The sequence below is a fragment of the Diabrotica undecimpunctata genome, chromosome 6 (assembly GCF_040954645.1).
Source record: "Diabrotica undecimpunctata isolate CICGRU chromosome 6, icDiaUnde3, whole genome shotgun sequence".
NCBI lineage: Eukaryota > Metazoa > Arthropoda > Insecta > Coleoptera > Chrysomelidae > Diabrotica > Diabrotica undecimpunctata.
Genome location: NC_092808.1, coordinates 150,008,670 through 150,035,574, shown reverse-complemented (window position 1 = coordinate 150,035,574; position 26,905 = coordinate 150,008,670). Strand labels below are relative to the sequence as shown.

The following is a 26,905-nucleotide window of genomic DNA, read 5'->3' as shown; positions in this document are numbered from 1 at the left end:
TTTTTAAACCACAATCTTCTGCGGCTTCATGATTACCAAAAAATATTTTTTCACATTATCATTTCACATAAAAATAAAAATCGTCAATCCGAGAGCACTTCAGCGGGGGTCTCAGCCTAAAACATTCTTTTATTTGAATTCAAGACTTTAATCAGAGCAATTGGATGTGTTTTGTACTTGTATTCTTTTAATTTAGTAAAGTATTTTACTCTCTGATGGTATTCATGCCAAAGAACTAAACAACAAAGGAAAGCATTTTCAGGGTCAAGGCGTAGAAAATACACAGGGGCCCCAAAAAATTTATTTATACCAGAAATAATCGACACAAAAATATGTGTAGGAATATAATACAGATATTGAACGAGACTAAAACTAGAAATACTGAGGAATGTAAATAAACAGATCATTAAAATATTGCGGCACGTTTCAAAAATTTATGCCTTCAAAATGAAAAGCTCTGCTGCAAAAAACTGTCAGCAGATTAAAATCGCATACCAAAATGTTATGTATATTCAGTCATTAATCTACAATGTGTGTAGCTTAAACTATTGTTAGTACAGAAGCAGGGTACCTTTCTGTATGCATAAAGGGTGCATAGTTGAAAACTATTTTATCTTATTTAAAGCCAGAGATTCAAGTCGGAATTGCGAACTAAAATATAATATTCATAGATCCTGTTCTGAATTCTTCAGTCGGTTTGTCCTATGTAAAATCGTAGTGCTATGAAAGCTTTTGGTGATAAGTGTAGGTTGTCGTTATTCTCGTTTATTGGGGAATGTGATCCACTTTGACAGTACTTTGATGTTGGGAAGAAAAGTCTTGATATGATGAGTGTCTAATCCTCTAGACTAAGATTTAACGTGATATAGATGTCTACTGATGCTCCACTTCGTAGAATTTTTGCGGTAACAATTATGGATGAAGGCTTACTAGGGTGGTTCGATAAGTACTTAGCCTACAAAAAAAAACAAAATTTTTGAAAAAGTGGTGATTTATTTCTCAACATAGTCCACATTTACCTCCATACACCTGACCCAGCAAAGCTCCAACTTCTTTAACCTGTCTGAGAAATACGTTTTCTGGAGGTCTGCAAAGTATGCTTCCGTGGCAGCGATGGCCTTCTGTTTCGACTTAAATTTCTGTCTGTCGAGTGCCTTTTTCTAGTTTTAAAACAAATAGAAGTCACACGGAGCCAAATCTAGAGAATATGAGAGCACTTTTTTCTTTGCTAAATGGGGTTGTTTTTTCTGCATTTTATCGTCGACTCGACTCAATAATTTGGCGGAATAAAGCCCTGTGACCGTTTTGCCCTTTTCTTAGTTGACGTAGTGAATTCCAGAAAATAGTGACCATCATCTTTTCGGCCGGTACGATAGTCTTCGCCTCCTTCGGAGCACGTTCCGGGTGCCTCCACTTTTTTGTCTGTTTCTTGGTCTCTGGCGTGTACCAATGGATTCATGTTTTGTCATTGGTTGCGAAACGACGTAGAAACTCCTTCTGATTAAGCTTAAATAGCGTCAAACACTGCTGTGCAAAGGTCGCACGGTTAAACTAAACCAAAATTTCATGCAGAATATGACATACTCGGTCTTTTGAGATACCTACTGTCTCATCTAGCTCGCGTACCTTCATGTACAGCTGGTTCCTAAAAAAACTGATACGACTCAAAGCGTATTTTGTAGAAAATTCAGCAGCGTATTTTGAAGGATAAATACTTATTACTTAAGTATTGTCACTGTCACTGCCAAATCTTAAAATTTGCCAGATAACTTATTCTGTTCAACCTCAAAAAATGGCTTCACATGCTAGCAAAGAACTAAAAGCAAGAATTGTAACGAAATTGGAAGATCGTTGGTCACTATCTGCTATAGCGAACCATTTTAACGTAAGCAGAACAACAGGTTTTAATATTAATAAACGATGAGATCATAATCATTATTACAATTTATGAATTAACATATTCAATCAATTGTTTGTTGTTTGTTTGTTTATTTTATTATTTGTCTGTCATAATAATTATAATATGTTATCAGACGAATCAAATACACTGCTCAAAATGATCAAATCTTACTAAGAGTCGTATCGGTTTTTTAGGAACCAGCTATACCTCTCACATCACGTTATCCTCCGTGATAGTCGATTTTTGGGGCACCTGGGCATCGCTCATTAAAAATCGACGTGCGATCACGTTGAAACTCGTTAAACCAATTTTTGAGGGTTGCCATCGAAGAAGAAGAGTCACCATACACAGCATTTAGGCACTCGTTGATTTCGCTGTATGATTTCCCTTGCAAAACAAGAATCGAATGACCGACCGATATTACTTTTGTTCCGTTTTTCTAGGATCTGCGGTCACGCCCCACATTAGCCGTATACGAGAATGTATAATGTATTACATTACTAGATAGATAGATGGATAGTAGATTTCTCTTAAGATAGTGGTGCCATCGGGCGGTGAGGCTTAGTACTTATTGGACCGCCTACGTATTTTAGAAAATAAAGATCTGTTGATCTGGGATTTGTATGAGAGGATTTTCGGTGACCAGAATAGTGGAAATAGAGTGGCTTTTCTTATGAAGTTTACTAGAAATAGTGGAGATGGAGAGTCATACGAATCATTCCAATGTATTTAAAAATATACCAAAATATCTTGTCTAGGATGTAATTTCGAACGTATAACATCTGTTGTAACCAGAGAAAGATATTTCGATATTATAATTATTTAGATTGATAATAATTATACTGTTGTTTTTCAGAGGCCTATCCAAGGTATTTCCCGCCATATATAGAATAGCCAAATGTGAAAAAAATCAGGATACAATACCTAAGCTATTCACAAAGATAGCTACTAGTAGACCGCACAAAGTTGCCTTCTATTTTGAAGACGAAACTTGGACGTTCGGACAAGTAAGTCAAGAGTTTTTATTTTTTATGATTTTAACTATTTAGTAAGATTTAACAACTAAATATTTTATTTATTTATACAGTAAAAACTGGTAAATTAATCTTCAAATTTTCCATAAAAAATAAATTTTAAATATTTTTTTAGAGTACGCTTAAAAATAAGAAAAATCCAGACATATTTGCGCCAAGATTTCTTACTACTCCAGATTTTTATTCTTCTTTTCACATAAATAAGGCCTTAAACCTGTTTCCGTTCGATCTTATAAGTGTGGACGTATAATAATAATAGAATAATGACTACTTTACATAGAGCAATTTGCGCAGTAGATGATACAACGCCGCTTAAACTGAGGGAACAAGAAATGCGCATAAACCACCTGACTCAATAAGATCAGCCAAGAATATGTCAACAATACAGTGTCGAACTATTGGTTGACATCAGGAAAGATGTTACTCGAGACTGATGGTTTCCTCCTTGCCATTCAGGATCAGGTTATTCCAACTAAAAATTACCTGAAATATATTGTTAAAGATCCTCAAGTCCAAAATGACAAATGCCGATATGGATGCCAATCCAAGAAACCATCCAACATCTTACCGGTTACTGCCAGGCATTTGTTGGTACTGATTATAAAGAACACCATGACTCAGTAGGAAAGATTATCCACCAAGAGGCTGACAAACTGACAAACTGGGACTTCTCCAAACCGACCATCTTCCTTATTGTCAATACATCCCTGACAGAATGCTTGAAAATGACAACTACAAGCTATACCGGGACCGTACTGTACTTACAGACCAACCAGTGGCGCATAATAGACCGGATCTCATACTAGTTAATAAAATTACTAGGCAAACAACACTTTTGATGTGGCGATACCCAACACCAATAATTTACGTGTTAAATACAACGAAAAGATCGCCAAGTACAGACATCTAGAAATACAAATCAGGAGACAATGGAGAATGGAAAGTACCCAGACAGTACCTATTATTCTATCTACTACTGGTGTTATTCCACAAAACCTCCTAGAGAACATAAAACAGCTGGTTCTAAATGAACATCACTATAAGGCCATGCAGAAATCTGTGCTCCTCGCGAAGTCTAGATGTGTACAAAAATTTTTGGGAGATACTCCAACATACCAAGTCACCTAGGGCTCAATAACACGGAAAGAGTCCCACCAGAGCTCAATCTATTTGATACCGTAGGTATCTGGGATGAGTGAATTTTCCCCTTAGAGGGAGTTTACATCAAGAAATTTACTATCAACGCCTTTGTTACTGACTATATCACCAAGTACAGATAAACCTATCTAAAACTTCTAAATTCAAATTCTAAAATCAAAACAGCTAAAAAAATTTACTATCAATCGTCTGGAAAGCTCAAAATCGTCTGGGAATATTGCAAAAGAAACTTGGTCTATAATAAACGATCTTCGAAATCAAACTAACACAGCTCAAACATTTTTTCTTCCAAACCCTTAAAATCTAAATGAATACTTCGTTAATGTGAGTAAAAACATAACATCAACTATTTTGCCACAACAACATCTTATTTCCTATCTCCCGAATTAAAAAAGGTCTCGAATTCATTCTTTATGGCTTAGACCAGTTGATAAATCTGAAATCATCCAAACAATCAATAATATTAAAAGCAAGTCATCTTGTAGTACTGATGGACTAACCAAAAAAAAATTTCTTAAATCTCCCAAAACATGTGATATAAGTCCTGGTCTCACTAATTATTGATTCCTTTGAAAAAGGTATATTTCAAGAAAGCGTAAAGATAGCCATTAGTATTCCTCTTGATTCTTCTACTTCTTGATGTGCCTATCCGTTACGAATGTTGGCGATCATCATGGAAGTGAAAAAGCTGCACAGGTGTATTATTGAACCAGATTCTGAGGTTCTTTAACCAAGATGTTCTTCTTCTTCCTGGACCTCGTTTTCCAAATATTTTTCCTATTCCTCTTGATAAGGGTGTTAAAAAATCGAATGTCTGCAACTACCGTATAGACCTATTGTCTTACTACCTTAAGTCCTTAAGTAACTGTACAAAAAGAAACTGCAGATTCTACATTTTAAAATATTACGATTTAAGCCAAATTGCTTTAATAAAATGTTGATATTAAGAAAGATACAGGGTGTTAAAGTGAAAATTTAAAATTATATTTTTCGCTATAACTTTCATGTTTAACCCTTAACTACCTTGGCCAAAAATAGTAACATTTGTACCATGACAGGGTCAAATTTGACCCCCATTGTTTTTTGTATCAAAAAATATTCTTTTTTTAACTTGTTTTATTTTAAATTATTTTGTTTACAGCTACTTTTACATTTATATAAAAATAAACGAATTTGGTTAATTAGATATAACTTTATTTAAAAAAAAACTTTTGTATTCAGTCAAATTAACATAGCTATGCACTTTCTCGAATTATAAGAAAAATAATAACAATGTGCAGTTTTTTTTATATCCAATGGTGAAATCTAGGTATCATAGCTCCTACCCAAAATTAAAAAAATCGATTTAGATTTCGTATCTCAAAAATGACAAGCATGATTTTACCTTAATTTTCAACACAGCTTATGCATAACGTCTGTATGCGGGAATGATTTTTGCAAATAAAATCTCGACATTTATCGCACGATGAGCTTTCTTTCTTTTGGTTTTTGGAATATGGACATATTTTACACCTTCTCCTCTTTTTTCGTCGTTGTGGCTCTGAATTTGCGGCAGGCATTGGTTCCTGCCTGCCGCAAGTCCGGAAACTTTAAAAATGGCACTACGAATTTCTCTCGGTAAACAAGTTTGCTGAGCTCTACGAGTTAAATGGTCCTTAATAAGTTCTTGGCCTAAAGTGGTTAGAAACAATCCTCTTTCCATTATTTGATTTTGCTGAACTCCATTAAAAATTACGTTAGCATTTAATCCTGCAATGTCCAAAATGCGAAACCATATTACTTGAGGCCATCTACGAGTTCTTCTGCCAGTTTTATAGCATGCACATTTCTTATCCAATGAATCCACCCCACCTTTTGTCTCGTTGTAAAAATTTATAATCTCTGGCTTTCCATTAACCATTGTATTGGAATGATGCATAGTTGACACTAACAACACTGCACGATTTTTCTTAGGAACAAAAGATACAAGGCTCTCGCTTCCTGTAAAACCAAATAAGGCAGACTTAGGTGGCCTGTTTTTTTGGGGTTGAAATTCAGCAGAAACCTCTCTGTTATTTCTTTTTAGAGTTCCAACATATGAAATTTTATGGCTTCTCAGTTCTTTTATGAGCTCAATGGACGAAAACCAATTATCTGCTGTTAGGTTTCTATTTGTACCAAAAATTGGTGGAATAAGTGTCAAAACATCTAGAGTGGGGATGGATAACTTTTTTGGATTTGCTCTGCGTGTATCTTTTCCAGTAAATATAAAACCATTTAGCAAATAATGTGTCTTAGAGTCTACTAAACACTGCATTTTCAGACCCTATTTGTCTGGCTTATTTTTGAGATACATCCTGAATTGGTACCTTCCTCTAAATGCAATAAGCATTTCATCTATTGTGAGATATTCACCACAGCTATAATTGGACTGGCAATTAATTATAAACATAATAAAAATATTGGATATAGATGCCAGTTTATCTCCGTGCGCAATACGTTCTTGTCTAGTAGCTGGGTGGTCAAAACAAAGGCTTTCAAGCAAAAAATAAAATCGGTTTAGTGACATGGTTGCTCGAAATATATCACGGCCAGTACCATTCGTAGCAAATAAATACCTTAAATCTTCATTATTGGATTTAAATACCCCAGCTAAATATAAGCCTAAGAAGGCCTTTAATTCAATTATGTCAAGATGATTGGTATATTGACACGATAAATTGTGTAAATTATATTTAGAAGCCATATTAGTTATTCGTTCATTGGTTTTCTCAAGAATTTCTTGCAATATATCGTGGCTAATAATACATTCCCAAGCATCAACTGGTTTCTCTGGCATAATAGCTCGAGCTTTTGCAATAACACCAGATAAATGACTAATTAAATTATGCTTACGTGTATGAGAAAAGGTGGGAGAAGTTTTAGACCACTTGTACCTATTTTTGCCATAAAACACATCCCTTGAGTCAGCTATATCACTTTCTTCACCCGAATATTCACTACCAGTTTCGGAATTATTAATTTGCCAATTTTTTTCGTCATCATCGTCCATTCCTCTTCACTGTCTGTTTCGTGAACACTGTGTTCACTAGCCTAGTCTAAAAACTCACTGTCACTATCTAGTCCATTGTCCATAATTTTTTGTCCCTCCTCTTCAAGTTCTTTCTATGTCAGAGAACGTTTATTGCGACTACACCCCGCCATTTCAAATTACTCGTTAATTGCACTAGAAACACTTATACCATAAGCGGGTCAAAATTGACCCTATGCGTGACTAACTCTGCAGTAGTAACAGATAAACTAACGGAATTTTCGTAGATCGATAAATCACCTACCGGTCGAAGATTAGCAGAAAGCGCGCAATGCTTAATCTATGTTTCGGTAGCGAAACTTGGCATTAAAAACGCGGGTGGTCAATTTTGACCCCGCCATGGTACTTACGGGTTAAAATGCATGTCGTGGTAAAGAACATTTAAAAGAAAATTAAAAGAGATTAAAAGAAAAACATATCGAACACTTACTTTGACAAAAAGTTTAATGTTATTTAGTTTAACTATTTCTTAATGTGGTTTGTAAATAAAATGTTTTGATTATGACTTTAATTTAATACAAAACGTAAAATGTTTGATGTAAAATCCAATTATTCTGTTATTTTGTCAAATCCTATTATTAATTATCCTGCTGATATATTTATTTTATTTAATATTTCGTTAACTAATAACTTTATTAAGGTATTTTGTACCAAAATTCAGAAGTATTGAGGTTTTTCTCTAGTTTTCTTTCGTTGCCTGGAGTAATGCCGTTAAATCAGAATTATGCAGTTGATTATTTGTAAAATGCGATTATCTCGAAAACTGTTAAGTTCTGAAGTTATTAACAGGTATCCGTTTCTTTTGTTAAAATAATGAATCTTTAATATTTTTTACCACCAATAGCGGTAACTTGAAGAGCAAAAAAGTTAAGTGCAAATGTATGCCACATATGTGGCGCTCTCTATCAGTTACATCAAAGTATGCATCAAATTATAATTCCTGATATTCAATAGTACCCAGTTGTAAATTTTTATACATAAATGTTCACAAACATGAAAGTTATAGAGAAAAATAGAATTTTACACCCTGTATCTTTCTTAATATCAACATTTTATTAAAGCAATTTGGCTTAAATCGTAATATTTTAAAGTGTATAATTTACGGTCTCTTTTTATACAATTACTTAAGAATCACCCTGTATATATACCAGTAGTAGTTGGTAGTATCCAAAATTATTGAGAGATTTATAAAAGCCCGACTTATGACCTGTCTCGTATCGAAACTTTGGGCACCTAGTGATTTCAAAAATACACTCGCGATCATAAAATCCGGGTCATCTTGAAAATTTCAAGTTTCTTAAATATTTTTGCCTCTGGTGCAGTAATAACCTTTTTTTTGGCTAATGTATTTTTTATTTGTCATCAATGTTTGTTTTGAAAGAAAAAAAAATGGTTTTTTCTTGTTTTTATTGAAAAAAACAGAAAACAAATCAAATTGTTGATAAAATAGACATACGAAAAAAAAAATGGAAAATACAGAACGCGGTAAAAAATCAGTGAAATTTCAATGACCAATATGGTGTATTGCCTCCCCTTGCTCTAGTAACCTCTTGCAGACGACGGGGCATACTCTCAATTTTTCTCCGGATTACATGTTGTGGTATGTTATTCCACTCTCTCACTAACAGATCCTTAAGCTCCTGTGCGTTGTGAGGAGGAGGTTTATGGGTTTGAATACGTTTTTTCAAATCGTCCCAGAGATGTTCGATGGGATTCAGGTCCGGAGACCTAGCTGGCCAGGGTACCCTCGTAATTCCAACTTCGTCCAAGTATTACATACTGGCAACGTGCGGTCGCACGTTGTCCTGCATAAAAACGGCGTTTTCTCCAAGCCCTGCCATGTTGGGCATAACATGTTCTTCCGGAATCTCCGTAATGTACCTTCGTGCAGTTAGGGACCCATTTTTGATGAAGGGTAATTCTGTGTGGAAGTCGGAAGATATACCTCCCCAAGCCATGACCGAGCCTCCACCAAATGGCTTTCTTGGAGCAATGCAAGCTTGTGAAAATCGTTCACCGGTTCTCCTCCAAACTCTTACATGTCTATCGGATCCAGTTAGGCAGAAACGGGATTCATCTGAGAATAACACTTTGCTACAATCGTTAATTCCCCAATGCGCGTATTGTCGAGCAAAAGCTAGTTGTGCAACTCGAGGCACCCGACGAAGTGGCGGTCCTCTAGCCATTACCCGAGAAGATAGTCAAGAAGAGCGAAGTCTTCTTCTGACTGTCGCAACACTAAAATTGCGATTTCGTACTTCCTCTAGACGATTTTGATGCATAACCGCAGTTAAGGTCCGGTTTCATAAAGCCTGAAACACAAAGAAACGGTCATCTAGTGCCTTGGTCGTTCTTCTTCGTCCAGAGCCAGGTCGCCTGGTTAGCAAACTTGCCTCCTGAAAGCGTTGAAGCACTCGTTGAACCGTAGAAAGGCTTACGCCAACAGTTCTTGTGACTTGCCGTTTAGTGTGACCGTCTTCCACAAGTGCAACAATTTGTGCCGTTTCAACAACAGTCAAAGGCATTTTTGTTAAAAAATAAACACTAATAATGGCACTAATAAACACTAAGAGCTCTTGTTAACGACAACGGGTCGTTTTTGACACCGTCCCGTCGGCCGTTGCTCAGTGTCTTTCAGGTTCTTATGAATGTTTGTTCACGCAACGGCAACCAACCCGTTGGTTAACTTTTCACCGTCTACGTATCCAGTCCCCCTCGGCAAGACGTTCGACGGGCCGGTACCGTGAACCCTCAGTGAACCTTTTTAGTTTATGGAAGTGTGTTAACGGCGTTGGGCGAGCATCCGTTGTTTCAATAAATTTCTTCCTTTGTTGCCGCTAAAATATGGATTTTGATATGAAAATTTTAATAAGTGCGGTAGAAAATCGACCTGTGTTGTGGGATAAAACCACGGAAAGCTATAAACAACTCATGTATTAATTTAATTTAATCAGCGTTTTAATTTATCATGTACTATTCCTAACAATTTGCGGAAAATTTCTTGACCCATTCGGAAGTAATTGAAGAATTTTGTTTCGTCTTTTTTCAATTCTTCGTAAAGTGTATGGAAAGCAGCATACTTTTCTCTTTCTAACAAAATAGGCTGTATCCATATTTTTCTTTTACGCTTCTCCCGTTTCTTCTGCATTTTTTATACAAATAATACGCTAGTATAACTTTTTGCTTTGACGACAACATGATATAACATATATTGCGTGCACTTGTTACTTTAAAACTGACGATATTTCGGAGATTCCATACTGTCAACGGACGCATATCTCTTGAAATTTATGAACCGTCGACACGGGTACCCGTTTAGCATCGGCCCGTTGCCCGTTGAAAAAAACGTTCGTTAACAAGAGCCCTAATGGTGGCAATAATAAACGTTTGTCCATTGCATTTGAACAGAAAGTCGAAGTACAAACGAGACATTTAAAACAAGCGGAGTTAGCAGGTAGCGTTCATTTTGGGAAGTGTGCACTTTACCGCGAAATCGGCACTATTGGAATTTTTTGTTACAAAGGAAACCGCAACAATTCTCAGAAACATGCATTAGTTTGTATTTGCGTTATTATTATTTACGATAAAGCTCGTTAAAAATGAAATATCGGGGATTTTCAAGGTGACCCGGATTTTATGATCGCGAGTGTATTATATTTTACTTGCGTTTTTGAACCTTAAAAATCGCCATTTTTCGTTTTTTTTCAGTTTTAAATTGTTTATAGTTGGAAAATGATCCAATTTACAAAACGATTGCAAGAAAAGTTTCTGTTTAGAAGGATACAAAAAACTTAAAAAATTGTCCTAGCTGAAAAAGTTTATTTTTACAATCTGTTTAAAAAAAATTGTTTAAATAAAATTGGAACCACTTTTTGCGTGAGCCACTTCTTGAATCTTGGTCTCACGAATGTGATTATGCAAACCCGAGCATTTCACCTTACATCTATAGACTTAATCTAACAACTCAACCAAAAGATAAAAATTTTGAGAGTTTTCTAATTCTTGCATTAATGTCACGACTCACTTTTGTGATAATAGTTCTCGTTTTTTTTTTATTATAGGTGAAGGTCTTACACAACTTGATATCTACTTTAAAATCGATTAGTAGATTTGGAATAAAACGGTGAATTTGATGATATAATTTTAGTATATCAAGGTTCATAATAATTACACGGGTCATTTAATTTTATTGGTTTTATTTAAACCGGTTGTTCCAAAGTTTTAAAATTTTTGGTTTTTTTACAAAGGAAGGTTAAACTGTTGTTAGCCCAGTCTGGTTACAAAAAAAAAGGTGGAAAAATGTTTCGCAGATATCTGAAGCTTTTAAGACATAGGTGGGGGATATTAGATGATGAATAGATGAAAAGATACTCCTGGTTTTACCTTGCGTTTTTTTTAAGCAATAATTTATGGTCACAATTTGATTTTTTGTCTATAAATTGTTTCCCTTATATTTTAAATAAACAATATTTATGTCAGTTTTTTATGTCTAGAATATCTTTATTTTCCCGTTTTTTTAATTAAAATTGATAAATAATTTACAGAGATATTTGCAAAAAAGCAGTTTTTTTGTACTAATTTATAAATTTTATTAATTTTTTTTATTAACAAAATGAAATCGTATTAATACATTTAAACATCAAGGAATTACCATCTTTTAGATTTTTGTGCGAAATTTCCCACAAGTTATTTAATTTGTTTATCCCTGAAGCTAATTATTTAAACTATTGAGCTTGCCCTATGCATGATGCTAGACACATTCAGCAAATTTCATAGGATTCTTTAAGACCTAGACCATCTCAGAAGTTAAATGCATATTGAGTTTTCATCGAAATTATTTACAAAATAAACGTTTAAAAAAGGGGTATGTTTTTTACTTATAAACAATTGTAATAACTTCTATATTTTTCAAGCTACAGACTTGTACGTACAACCATTGGATAGCTGGTAAAAAAGCTCACATTAAAAAATAAAAAACCTTCTATGACCAATAGGAACGAAGTTAGTGACTATTTTTAAAAAAATCATATCTCCATTGTTTATAAACATTAAGAAGTAAAATTTGCACAAATTTTGAATGAAAATCTAAACTTTATATTGAAACTTATAGCTATAAAATTTATCTAATTTTTTGAAACGACGGTACTTTCGAAGTGGAGAGTGATATCTGTTTCAGCTCCGTTTTTTTTTCGGCATCGGAACTTCAAATTGCAACACGTAGGAAAAATTTACTTAAAATTTACTAAAACAAAAAAATATTTTTTTTTTATTCTGGGGTAGCTCGTCGAAATATGAATAACTACATAGTTTTCACTGGCCGGAAAATATGGGAAAACTCGGAAAAATTGAGTCCATTTGAAGTTCACCCTAAATACTTACTTTTTTTTAATTTGCTCGAATAGTCTGTCGGAGTATTAATAATGATGACATAATTTTCACCCCCCATAAATCTCGGAAAATCCCGGAAAATCAACATATGTTTTTTCATTTTATATCAATGATATAATAATACTTATATATTTTATAAATTAAATTTCAGGTAATTTTTTACACATTATATTATTACATTCCTTATATTAATTATAATTGTTTGTATTTTTATAATTAACAATAATGATTTTTATTCTATTTTTCTTACAAATATGATATACAATATTAATCTAATCTGCCTTACTGCTTTGATAAAATAAGTAGATTTTTTCATCACTTGCCTTATTAAATTTTGCAATGTTTATTGAACTTTACTTTTTTTATTTTCTTTACATACATTGGTTTAAAAGTTAAAATTTGGTTCATTTATTCGACTTCACTGTCAGGTCTGAACCTTTTTGTTGCAGGTTGTTTGTCTTCACTTATTAAGTCAGTCTTTCCATATATTAAAATATTATTGGGCGATCTTAATGCCAAGGTGGGTGGGTCAAGGTAAGGTAGGAGAACAAGTAGGAAAATATGGGCTTGGAAACAGAAATGACAGAGGAGATCGATTGATTCAATTTTGCCAAAGTGAAGACTTCGTAATAACAAATACCTTTTTCAAATTACCTCCTCGACGGTTATATACATGGACATTTCCACAACATACCAAAGAAAAAATAGTGAGAAATCAAATAGACTACATTATGATAGCAAGGAGGTATCATAATGCTATTAAATGTACTAAGACGTACCCAGGAGCTGATATAGGCTCAGATTATAACCCGGTAGTTACTGTGATAGAGGCGAGGCCAAAAAAGATTAGAAGACCACACAGGAAGGCACTAGATTTAAATAAACTTAGAAACAAAAATATACGACAAGAAACAGCAGAAGAAATAAATAAAAACCTCCGTTCAGTGCAGCAACAAATTAACGATACAAACAACGTTAACCAAAAATTAAAGTACATAAATACAGCTATACAAACAGCAGGAAAGAAACATCTTACAAAAACAACAACAAAGAATAAGGGGTGGATGACACAAGATATACTAGACTTGATGGAACAAAGAAGAAAGATGAAGAATTACCCAGACAAATACAAAGAAATAAATAAACACATAAAAAAGAGAATAAAAGAAGCCAAAGAGGAGTAGATTAAAGAACAATGTGAAGAAATGGAAACCTATGAGAAAAAGTACGATGCGTTCCATATGCACAAAAAAGTAAAAGAGATAACAGGAAGCATAAAGAAATGCCAAATAGATAAACTTAAAGACAAAGATGGAAATCTTATTGTAGATCTAGAGAATAAAGTAAAAAGATGGACAGAATACCTGTCAGAGATAGATAACTTAACTCAGATAATCAATGCAACTGGGCCAGACATATTGAAAGAAGAAGTAGAATACGCAATAAGAAACGCTAAAAATGGAAAAGCAAATGGACCTGATGAAATGCCTACAGAATTGTTGAAGCTTTTGAATGATAAATCTGTAACCATAATATTAAATTTTGCAGCGAGGAGCTAAAACAGTTTCCCCTCCACTTTCCTATGTCGATCTTTCGAAAGTAACTTCGTTTCGAAAGGTTTTAAGTTTCGAAAAATTGGATAAATTTTATAGCTATAAAATTCAATATAAAATTTAGATTTTCATTCAAAATTTGTGCAAATTTTACTTCTTGATGTTTACAAACAATGGAGATATAATTAACAAAAAAATTTTCGCTAACTTCGTTTCTATTGTTCATAGAAAATTTATTTTTTTGTTAAATGTGAGTTTTTTTACCAGCTATCTAATGGTTGTACGTACAAGTCTGTAGCTTAAAAAATATAGAAGTTATTACAATTGTTTATAAGTAAAAAGCATACTCCTTTTTCAAACGTTTATTTTGTAAATAATTTCGATGAAAACTCAATATTCATTTAACTTCTGAGATAGTATAAGTATATTCAACTTTTAAACTATTTGACCGATCGGGGGGAAATTTCGCACAAATTTAAAGGACAGTAATTCCTCAATGTTGAAATGTATTAATAACATTTTATTTTGTTAATAAAAAAATTAATTAAATTTATAAATTAGTGCAAAAAAACTGCTTTTTTGCAAATATCTCTGTAAATTATTTATCAATTTTAATTAAAAAAACGGGAAAATAAAGATATTCTTGACATAAAAAAATTGCAGCTTTTGTTGCACTTAATCTTACGTACTAAAATTGTTTTGGATTATTGTCATAATGTTCTAACTACCCTGGGGTGCAAAATTGACCGGAATCTCAGATTTTTCCTAAAAACCGGTGTTTAAAAAAGTTTTTTTTATTAATTTAAATTAATGTGTCTCGGCTGCAATGACCATTAACACAAACAATATTGTGTACAATAATTACAATAAGCACATGTTACTAATTGCTACAGTTAATCTATAAGCTTAGAACCTATGACTAAATAATACAACAGTTTTATCACTAAGTTATAAGTTAAAGGTATATAACATTAAAACAAGCTATATACACTTTTCTTTGCGGATGACCAGATAGTAATTGCCGAAGACAGCTACGATCTTAGCTATATGGTAAGAAAACTGCAAGAAGAATATGAGGTGGCAGGTCTAAACATGAATATGACAAAATGTGAATATCTCTCAGTGGGAACAGATGAAATATGTGACCTAGTCTTGGAAGACGACAAAATCAAAGGCGTGCAATCCTGCAAATATTTGGGGGTCATTTTCAACAAGAAGGGAAATAGCGCATATGAAATCAGGGAAAGAATAAACAAGGGCAGAGCAGCGACCCGTACCTTAAACTCTCTTCTCTGGCAAAAAACAATTCGACGAGAAACCAAAAAACACATTTACGGTAGTATAGTCCAAAGTATTACACTTTACGGTTCGGAAGTATGGGACGTCACCAAAGCTAATAGAAACAAACTTATGACGACAGAAATGGATTATCTGAGACGAAGCTGCGGTAGATCGAAACTGGAGAGAGTTAGAAACGAACAAATAAGAAACGAAATGAAAATGGAGAGAAATAACAATGATGACATAGAAAGAAAACAATTAATCTGGTTCGGACATGTTAAAAGAATGCCAGAGTACAGATGGCCTAGGAGAGTACTGGAATGAATCCCTCCTAAAAGAAGAAAGAGAGGACGACCACGGAGAAGTTGGCGCAACGATATTGATGAAGCAATGGCGGCAAGAGACTTAGAAGAGGCAACTGCATATGACAGAAAAAGATGGAAATTGGGGGCGGAGAAGCGGCGACAGTCGTAATAAATCCGTTATTATATGTATATATATATATATATATATATATATATATATATATATATATATATATATAAGTTAAAGGTAAAGTATATGGAAAACGTGGCTAACCGAAGATGGAGATCAAACAAAAGAAATCAGATCTAGAATAGAAATGGCAAGAAACACGTTCATAAAATTGAAGAACTTACTTTGCAACCGTAATCTTACTCTAGAGATCCGCACAAGAATGCTACGTTGTTAAGTTTTTTCTACTTTACTATACGGCATGGAAGCGTGGACAATAAAACAGTCTGAAATAAAAAAATTAAACTCTTTTGAGATGTGGTGCTACAGGAGAATCCACAGAATATCGTGGACTGAAAAAGTAACTGTCAATAAGCGTAAAACGTCTTATCTTGGACACATATTAAGACACGACAGGTATAACTTTCTTCAGCTTATTATAGAAGGGAAAATAGAAGGCAGACGCGGCCCGGGTAGACGACAAATGACCTGGCCGCGCAACATCAAAGATTGGACAGGATTAGACTTTCAAAGTTTAATAAGGAAAGCCCAAAATTGGGAAGACTTTGCAGAGGTCATCGCCAACCTTCGCTAAGAAGACGGCACCTAAAGAAGAGAAGAAAAAGTAACTAATATAGAGGTGTTACAAAGAATGAAGAAAGAATGTGAAGTCATAAAAACTGTTAAAATTGGAAAGATTCAATATCTGGGTCATATAATGAGGCGCGAGAAGTACGTGTTCGTATACGTATACAAGGGAAGAGAAACCCAGGACGACGCAAAATATCCTGGCTAAGAAATTTGAGAGTGGTTCGGTTGCAGCTCATTAGAATTATTCAGGAGCGCGGCCAATAAAATTAAAATAGCTATGATGATTTCCAACCTCCGATAGTAGAAGGAACCTGAAGAAGAAGACATGGAAAACAAGGGGTCATATTCTGTTGAACAACTGAATGTCTTACAAGAAACCAATTAGGTTAAAAACTTGATCGGGTGAGTTTAAAGCGTCTTTGATATTTGACTTAAGTTTATGTTGTACTCTGTGTTTTGCGTACCGGGGACACTTTATCAGGATGTTTTTCACAATTAATAAACTTGAGCAGATTTGGCAAATGGTCTTTGGCTCGGACTTCATTAAGTGTGTGAATCGGGTATGTCCTATTCTTAATCTTCGGATGACAGCTTTTTGTTTTCTAGACATTGTTGGAAGTTCAAATTTTTCAACAGTCTGCCGGATCTCATGTAATGCGCTCTTAATTGTGTTCCAGTGGGTTTGCCAGGTATGATACTGTCGATGCTTGAATATTTGCTTTAGTTTATTACGGATTTGAATATGTTGGGCTTTTGAGGATGACTGTTTACACAAGAAGCTTGCTTGGCTGCTTGGTCTGCTTTTTCATTACCGGGGATGCCGATATGGGATGGTAGCCAGATGATCGTGACATTTACACCTTTAAAAGCGAGTGCACTGTAAGCGTGCGTTCATAACGAGGCGCCGACCCTCGCTCGGGTCATGGGATGGTATCATTTAATCGATTTTCGGTAAAATAAATGCATTACTTTAAATGCGAGCGTTCACCGTCAGATTTCTTGAACTAAGGGATGCTTCTAGTATCGTATAAAGTTCTCCAGTGTATTCTTCCCAGTAATTGACTAGGTGGAATATGCTTCTTACTGATGACCATGTACTTTGTTTTCTTGATGTTAAAATCAAGCCCGTATTCTTGATGGTTCTCCACAATTGCGTTACTATTGTCTCTAAACCTTCTAAACTGTCTGCAAGGAGGATGGTGTCGTCTGCATATCTGATGTTATTCAGGCGCTCACCATTTATGAGAATGCCCTCTTCGATATGCTCCTAAGGTCTGGCTCATGACGTGTTCCGAATAGACGTTAAATAATAAGGGAGAGAGTATACAGCCCTGTCGTACTTCTCTCTTTATTGCAACTTCTTCTGTTAGTTGGTATTTCACCCAAATGGTTGCTGATTGGTTGTAATATGTTCTTGATTACTCCAAGGTCTTTGTTTTACAGATCAGTTGCCTTTAGTATATCTATGAGCTTATCGTGCTTGATTCTGTCGAAAGCTTTCTGGTAGTCGATAAAGAATACATAAATATCGCAGTTGACGTCTCCGCACCTTTGAAATAATACCTGAACCGCATTCCACCGACCACCTCCAGTGTATACGCTGCAAAAATTCGGTAAAAAAGATGTTTTTATTATTTCATAATATGTGGTAACGGCACATCCAACGTCTGCTTCGCTTTTGGAGGCAAATGTATACAGAATTATTGTTCTGAAGCTATTTTCTTGTGGCATTTTAAATTAATTACTATTTAAATGGGAATAAGCCACAATTAAAGGTTAAAATACGTTTATTGACGATTAAATACGATTTCCGAAGTGGAAATTGAAACGTCAATAAACGTATTTTAACCTTTAATTGTGGCTTATTCCCATTTAAATAGTAATTAGTATACAGAATTATTTGGAATTGGTTTTTGCTTATGATTTCTTCGAAGTGTTGCCTTATGAGAAGTCTTGAGGTTTCATGTTTACTATATTTTAATAGAGAAGTGATTGAATGTGGGATTGGTCTATTCGAAGGCGGAGTATCCGGGATTGGGAAGGGATGTATTTTAGTAAGGTCGATGGTTTTTCTTAGAGTTAATTTCTGGATGTCTATTATTGATTGGATCCTTTGCGGGGTCTCCGGAGGCGATGTTAAAGTAAATAAATGGTAGACTGGATTGGATGGATTTGCGGATACGGAAGCAAAGTAAGATTGAAGAAGATACTCTCGTCGAATCCAGAGAGGTGGTTCATTAGCCTCGCAGTAAAGGCTCTCTATGGGACTAGATTTGAAGGCGCCTAAGCAAAGACGAATAGAAGTGTTATGCACAGAGTTCAGTAGCTTTAAGTCAGATTTTGACGCAGACATGTATATGAAGCTGCCGTAGTCCAGTTTTGAGCGGATAAAGTTTAAGATCTTTCCAATTTAGTATTTTATAATAAACAATATTTAAAAGTCAAACGTATTACAACTCAAGAACACTACATAGAAAAAACAAAACAATTCAAAAATTTTGAAAATCTGCAAAGAAACAAAAACTATTATTTTTTGAATATTTTTTTAACGAAAACGATATTTAATAGAGTGTGTTACCTCCACGAAGCACATGTCCAATGTGCTTCGTGGAGGTAACACACTCTATGGACATGTGCTTCGAAGAAATGGTCTTGAAAAACTTACCATCCAGGGAAAAGTAGAAGGCAAAAGAAATAGAGGTAGATCTCCCACACGATACACGGACCATATTGTTGCTACCATTGGCGCTCCATTGTCAGAATGTGCTAGAATGACAGAAGATAGAAAAACGTAGAGGAACATTGGGAAATTTAGCTAATAGCTTCATGATATCCCGATACCGATCAGGTTAACGACTAAGAAGAAGAAGTTACCTCCACGAGCCCTAATTACGGCTCTCATTCGATCAGGCATACTTCGGATTAGGCAGCAAAGTCTGCTTGAGGAATTTGCTCCCATTCGTCACGAACTGCTTGGTCCAAATCATTCATGATTTCAAACTCACCATTGTTACATCGAAAACGCCGTCCCATAATATCCCATGTATGCTCTAGCGGATTTAAGTCTGCACTCCTTGGGGGAAATGGTAATACACGAATCCCAACTTCATCCAAGTAATCCCGTGTTATTCTTACGATGTGCGGACAAGCATTATCTTGCATCAGACGAACGTTTTGTTGAATATACCGTTGAGCGTTCAAATTGCCCCCTTGAATTGTAACAAGTCTGTACGAGTCTCTAGGGAATTGCCTGCTCACACCATTATACCACCTCCACCAAATTGAACTCTCGAAGTAAAGCAACATTGCTGATAACGTTCATCAGCTCCTCTTCATATCCTAGGCCTCCCATCTGATGAGTACCTAAAAAATCTTGATTCATCCGTGAAAAGCACAGCACTCCAATCGTCAACACACAATTAAGATGTTCGCGAGAGAAGTGTAGACGTTGCCTCCGATGATCTGCTGCTAATAGAGGTCCTGTGATAGGTATTCTGGACCGTAATCCATATTCATTTAAGCGTCTTCGAACGGTATAAATGGAAACTGTGTTTCTATGGACATAATTTAATCGTTGAACAAGTACTGGTGCTGATAATATACGATCGAGTAACGTTTGTAATCTAAGAAAGCGATCTTGAACTTGACTTGCGGTTTTTCGTCTACCTTGACCTTTCCTCCTGGTGTATTGTTCTGTTTCCCGAAATCTTTGTATTACATCAAACACTGTACTTCGAGAAATCCCTAAAGCATTTGCAATGTAACGAATGCTCTGCAAATCATCCTGTAAAGCAACAGCTTTTACTAGTTCTTCTGGTGTCATATTTTTTTTATTGCAAGTTTTAAACAGGAGACAATACAAAAAGCTACAGCCGAACTTATAATCAGATACATTACCACAAAAAACTTTCATTAATACTAAGCCATTATTTCACATTAATAACAAAACGTATGTGTAAAATTGTTGTTGTTCGCACAAAACATCTAAACAGGTTCAAACAAGAAAAAAACGTTATCGCTAATAAGGCATAAAATACTATTCAAACAAATTAAACAAGTTCTAATCTAAACACCAACAAAAAACAAAAAAGTCTGAGTGTCCGGTTAATTTTGCACCGCAGTGTATAAATAAGTCACTTGTCCTGAAAGTACGTTCATTTTTATTGGTTTACCAATTTATCAAATAATATTTCGCTTTAGTTACACATTCTAAAAAAACAATAGGTACATTCAGCAGCTATTCGTTAGTGGCATGACCAGTAACACACAGTCGTGCCCAAACATATTGATTCACCAATAAAAATGTAAGAACTTAAAACTAGGTTTACTGATAAGGCAAGTAAAAAACCTGTTCCAAATTAATTTGACTAATAGCAAGTGTTGGGTGTTATCGATTTATATTTTATTTGGACGAATCACATTAGCAGTTACTTCTTTTGGAATAATTTTCATTTAAATAGGAAATTCGACATTTTTGTCAACTCATAGGGTCAATGTCATATTAAAATAAAATAAAATAATGTTTGTTAAAGTAGTTAGTAGTTACGTTAAGAAAATATTTAAATGCCAATATTTTTTAGAAATGCTTCACTCGTAACTACATAATCTGAAGCTGGTTGCTTTTTTTGTTGAACATATGTTTTCCTCAAACGTTTTTTTATTATTAAACTCTTTATTTACAATATACTCGTTACATTGTGAGTATTAAATAAATTTGTTTATGTTAAGAGCTTGTGGTTGTTGCTGACATGTGCCGATTCATCGTGATTTTTCTGACCACTGTCCCTTCAGCCTTCTAATTCTTATCTCTATATCTCGATATTCTCAGAAGGCTGAGAATATCTCTAGCCTTCTATCTTCAGCTAGATAAGGGCGTTGATTAGTTCATTATCATGGTTTAAGTTTCTATTTCTGTATTTAGCTGTATGTTCGTATATAGTGTCTTTTATGAACGGTATTCTCAAGTCCTCATGGAGAGTTTGATTGGATATATACCAAGCATCTGCCCTCATTCTCAGCGTTTTGGACTATATTTGTAAGATTTTTGTATTTAATGGTTTTGCATGTCCCTACAATTCTATGCCGTAGGTCAAGATGGCTTTCAGTTTTTTTATTATCAGCTTGTTCTCTAGCGTTCATTTTGGTGTTTTGCCAATAAGCAAGTTCATTTGTTGGGATTTGATATTTAGTTGTTGCTTCTTTGCTCTGATATGTGCCCTTCACGTAAAGTTTTGGTCAAGATTAGGGCCCTAATATTTGACTCCATTCTTCAATTGGATGGATTGATTGTTAATTGTAACTTGAGGACACAATGTATGTATGGTCGTAGAGGTTATTTATGCAGAATTCTTATTTAGTGTTTATCTTTCACTTCCAATCTTGAAGCAAATTAAGGTGGTTCTAGAGTTTTCCTGACGCATCTAATGGATGTTCGTCCAATGCTATTTCAGTGTCTTCAGCCAAGGTTGTCAGATCAGTTACTTTGGTTGTTGGGATATCAGCTGTATAAATTAGATATGAATGTGAATACAAAGACCAAATACATGGTTATAACAGCTTATCTATTAAGGTGTTAATTTGAGTTGGAGAGATAGATCATAGAATAAGTGATGGAGTTTAATTATCTGAGAAATACAGTATCTAGTTACTGAAAGATTGAAAGATAAGTGGAAGATTAAGTGAAGTGCAATTCCACCTAGTTTTTACACCCAGGGTCATTTTTTGAATTTTTCTTTTACGAATGCCAGACTCGGTCAGTATTTTTCAAATTTGATCACTTCACACTTATTTCACACAAAAAAATAGAAAAAAATAGACCAGTACACATGGCATTCATAGATTTAAAAAAGGCATATGACACGGTCCCCAGAAAACAACTATGGAACACGATGAAGGAAATCAGAATCACTCAGAGGTTAATAGAAGCCGTAAAAAACCTTTACAACAACAACAAGGTAAGAGTTAAAACCGGCAATAAATACTCCAACGAATTTAAGACCACAAAAGGCTTATTGCAGGGATGCTCTACATCTCCGACACTGTTCAAGATATTCCTCGAACAAATATTAAAACCATGGAAAAGGAAATGTGAAGGGATGGGAATACCAATCCGGGATAACTTCTTGTACACATTAAGCTTTGCAGATGACCAAGTGGTAACGGCTCAAGATGAAGAAGATCTGTGCTATATGCTCCGAAAATTAGGAAAGGAATACACAAAAATGGACTGGAAATAAATCTAGAAAAGACCGAATATTTAACAACAGAGCAAGAACCAGTGAGAAACTTGGAAATGGACGATAATACGGAAATTAACGGCACTGACAAATTCAAATATTTAGGATTCATACTCTCAAAAAATGGAACCACCGAGCAAGAGATAACCAGCAGATTAGCACAGACAAGAACATGTATTAAACAAATGAACGGGGTTCCGTGGGATAGACAGATTACCAGAAATACAAAGAAGAGAATTTATAACACCTTGGTACGCAGTATAATGATCTATGGAGCAGAGAATTGGGTAATAAATAAAAAAACAGGTCGAAAATCACAGCAACTGAAATGGAGTTCATGAGAAAAAGCTGTGAGTGACAAAAATGGATCGCATCAGAAATGAGGAGATAAAACGAAGAATGGCAGTAGAACAAGACATACTCAGCTACATCGAAGAAAAACGTTTAATTTGGTATGGACATGTGAAAAGAACAGATCATAGAAGGTGGATAGCAAAGATTTCGGATTGGAGCCCAATAGGAAGGAGGAAAAGAGGTAGACCCCGAAGATCATGGAGGGATGAAGTGGACGAGGCCATGGAAAGACGAGACCTTAGAGATGGAGAATGGCAGAACAGAAAGGACTGGAGACGTTGGCTGAAAGAAGGAAGGCGGCGACAGCTGTAAAAATCATTATATAGATAGATAGACACTTATTTATAAAATAAACAAATATAATTTTTTAACTCTGTCAATTAAAATGTCCAAACGCTGTGCAAAATTTTGGCTGACCAAAATTTGGCGATGGCCAGGACATTGCGCATGTCTCGTTCTACTAAATTTATCATACACACAACACACAAATTCAACCTATTGTAAATCACAACCATTTTTTGGAACGCGACTGCTCCGTTAGATTAAGCATTACTGTTATGAGAAATTCTCGCCACTGCATTTGAAACTAGCTATACAACGTGAAATGATAATTGCATCTCAATTTTTGTAGCTTAGCAGATTTTGTTATATTTATGTATTTATTATTGTATTTAGTCAAAATTCCACATTTTTTAACTAATCTGCTATTCAAATCAATAGATTCTTGGTTTTTTTTTAGATAGAAGCCTATAGTAATAAAATAGCGAATTATTTTATATCTCTTGGTTATGAAAGGGGTGACACAGTCGCTCTCTTATTAGAAAATAGACCAGAATACGCTGCTATCTGGATAGGTTTATCAAAAATTGGAGTTGTAACAGCTTTAATTAACACCAATTTGGTTTCCAAACCATTGCAACATTGTATATCAGTGGCAAACGTTAGGGCGCTAATATTTGGATCAGATTTTGCAAGTGGTGAGTTGTTTTTTATATAGTACAGTACCTATAGGAGGTATTTGCAGAAATTATATTAAATGACGTATATGTATTAGTATCTGTATCTTTTCAAAAATTTACGTTAATTATTATGTTTCTGAACCAATAAGATCTTTTTTGTGATTATTTTGGCTTCAAAAAGTAATTACTAAGAGATTTACATAAGTAGGAAAAACGTAAATATAAAGATTTTGATAGAGCAGTCCAGGAGTCTCTAAGAGTACATCTGAAGTCAATTCATCCTATTGGGATCTTCTGCTCCTGATCTTTCGTCTTCTAACTTTCCTTGAATGATAAGTTGTTTCATATTGTCTTCCTCATCTCATCCTTCTTCTTCTTGATGTGCCTATCCGTTACGAATGTTGACGATCATCATGGAAATCTTTATCTTATCTGCAGCAGCGCGGAAAAGCTGCAAATGGTGTATTGAACCAGATTCTAAGGTTCCTTAACCAAGATGTTCTTCTTCTTCCTGGACCTTGTTTCCCAAACATTTTTCCTTGCAGGTTGGCTTGAAAGAGAGCATATCTGATCTCATAACATGCCCAAAATATTTTAATTGTAGTTGGAGAGTCTCTTACTGATCTTAAGCTCTCGTAAACCCAGGATTTTGTTCTCTAGGTGGTCTATGGAATTCATAACATCCTGCTTCAGCAGATCATTTCAGTGGCGTATATCACTCTCCTTTCCAATTTTTTCAGTGTCCGAGATCAGGATCCATATGAATCTTAAATGGCATATTATCACATCAGTTGCTAGCTTAAGAAAGAACAGTTTTCGATATATTGGAAAAAACGATTTTCATTTTGTAACTCCAAAGGGCTGTAACTTGCACATTTGTTTGCACTTTTTTTATTTGCACATTTGTACTAAGATAAGTTATGTTCAATAGAACTATTTTTGCCCCCAGAATACGCGATTTAAAAATATTTTTTTCCTTTTAAACTTATCTTAAACTATTATCAGACTGTTTTCAATGTACCAATTCTATTTTTTTAGCTGTAAAAGAAATTTATCCCGAATCTGGTGAAATAAAACTATACCACTTTAAAACTTCTACATCTGCAGAACAAGGAAATGGAGTGCTAGATCTCAAAGACTGTATATCTAGTCAATCAGTAGCATCTCCACAAAAACACATAAATATGGCAAATACTAAGGATAAGCTGTTATATATCTACACATCAGGGACTACAGGACTGCCGAAGGCTGCAAAAATTACTCATGCAAGGTAATTCCATATATAGATCAATTATCTTCTATCATCTGATAAGTAACCTTCTTTGTCAATTAGATCTCAAAACAAACGTTAGTTCTAGAAAGTCAGAAGAAGACTTTTTTAGGCATACATGTCAAATTTTAGCGCGATACAGTCATAAGTTTATTTTTGACAGGAGATTACTTATCGCACCACCTATTAACAAATAAGAGTCATTTGCAGCAATTTTTTTAATTACCAATAAAATATTTATTATAAAAATTTTTTTTGAACGCCACTGGCAAAGCACCACATTATTTATTCTAGGTATTTTCCGCTACTCATTTTGAAGTTAACTGGTGTATGAAAAGATTAATAATACATTATAATTATTATACTTTGAAAACAAATCAAGCCGTAAATAAATTAAAATTTCTATTAAAAATTCCATGTAATGATGTTCAGTAGTGCAATGAAATTATTTGTATAGCTAATATACAACAAAACATAAATTTTAGGAGATATAGAATTGAAAATCATGTCAGTGTCAATACCGCCTAATAAAAATTGTACAATACCGATCAAATTTTACGAAAATAAAGATCTCCACCTATTCTTCTGTTTGGCGGGACTTTATCTGCATTTCTAAACATTCTAAATTTGTCAGAAGCTGGAGCTCCATCATCATCATTATTCTGTTTGCCTTCTGTGTACTAAAGGTTTTTTTTTTGGTATTTCCCTGCTACTCCTATCCCTATCTGGAACTAACAAATCAGCAAATTTTCATATTTGGTGATTAACATTTTAACTTCGAGTTCTTCTTCCTCTTCGTTTTCTGTGGGTTTCTATTGTATAATCATTTACCCAGTACATGTAAGGTTATGCTCGTCTTGCTCTAGACAATGCACAACCAGGGATAAATTTCTGTTTACTACCAATTGACAGCTGGGTGATATTTGAATGATACGTAAATTTTTATATGTTCCAGTAATTTCTGAATTTATTATTTTTTTTCTTATTTTGGCGAGTAAAAAATTTTTTATAGATCTATTTGAAAGAGTTTGATAAATTTATTAAATATTTTTATAACATTGTCAGAGGGTTTGTACTATATAAAGATATTGGACTCTCTATTCCTGCTTTTAATAATTGTAAATACAGATCCATATTTTTGTGTTTGTTTATGGGACATAATCGGACAATATCGGTGTTTCTGTTTTACCTATTTTTTAAAGATAGCAAGGAGTTTTACAATGTCCACTACGTAAACGATTAATATTTGTTATAGTATTCCTGCCCATAAACCGACATTTGGCGTACCATGGCTTTATGTGGAAATCACACTGCAATCTACAATAATCTGGATCTTAATCTTTAATTTGGGAATGCCGGTCATTGTAGAATTGTGATAAAATGTCATTTTTTGTAACACAAAAGATATCTGTACTAATATTTTTTATATCGTATTATGGTACTCTTAATAAATTCTCTCCCAATATTCGCCAACCTATCTGCTACCTCATGACCTTTAATCCTCTGATGTCCAGGTACCCATTCTATTCCTATTGAGAATCCCATATTACTATCTTCTACCAATAGTTTTTTGGTTATTATGGTAACATAATCCATTTGATCCCATTTGAGACTAGAAATTTTGGATAAAGCACTTT

At 34.4% G+C, this 26,905-nt stretch overlaps 1 protein-coding gene across 1 annotated transcript in view; it reads left to right on the top strand.

Annotated features, from left to right (window-relative positions):
- The window catches only part of LOC140444095 (long-chain fatty acid transport protein 1-like), a 58,127-nt gene that overhangs the window by 14,607 nt on the left and 16,615 nt on the right, over window positions 1–26,905 (top strand). The window contains exons 3-5 of the mRNA XM_072535745.1: window positions 2,757–2,907; window positions 23,779–24,016; window positions 25,037–25,268. Of these exons, the coding sequence (XP_072391846.1) occupies window positions 2,757–2,907; window positions 23,779–24,016; window positions 25,037–25,268 (621 nt within the window). The remainder of the gene's footprint in view (window positions 1–2,756; window positions 2,908–23,778; window positions 24,017–25,036; window positions 25,269–26,905) is intronic.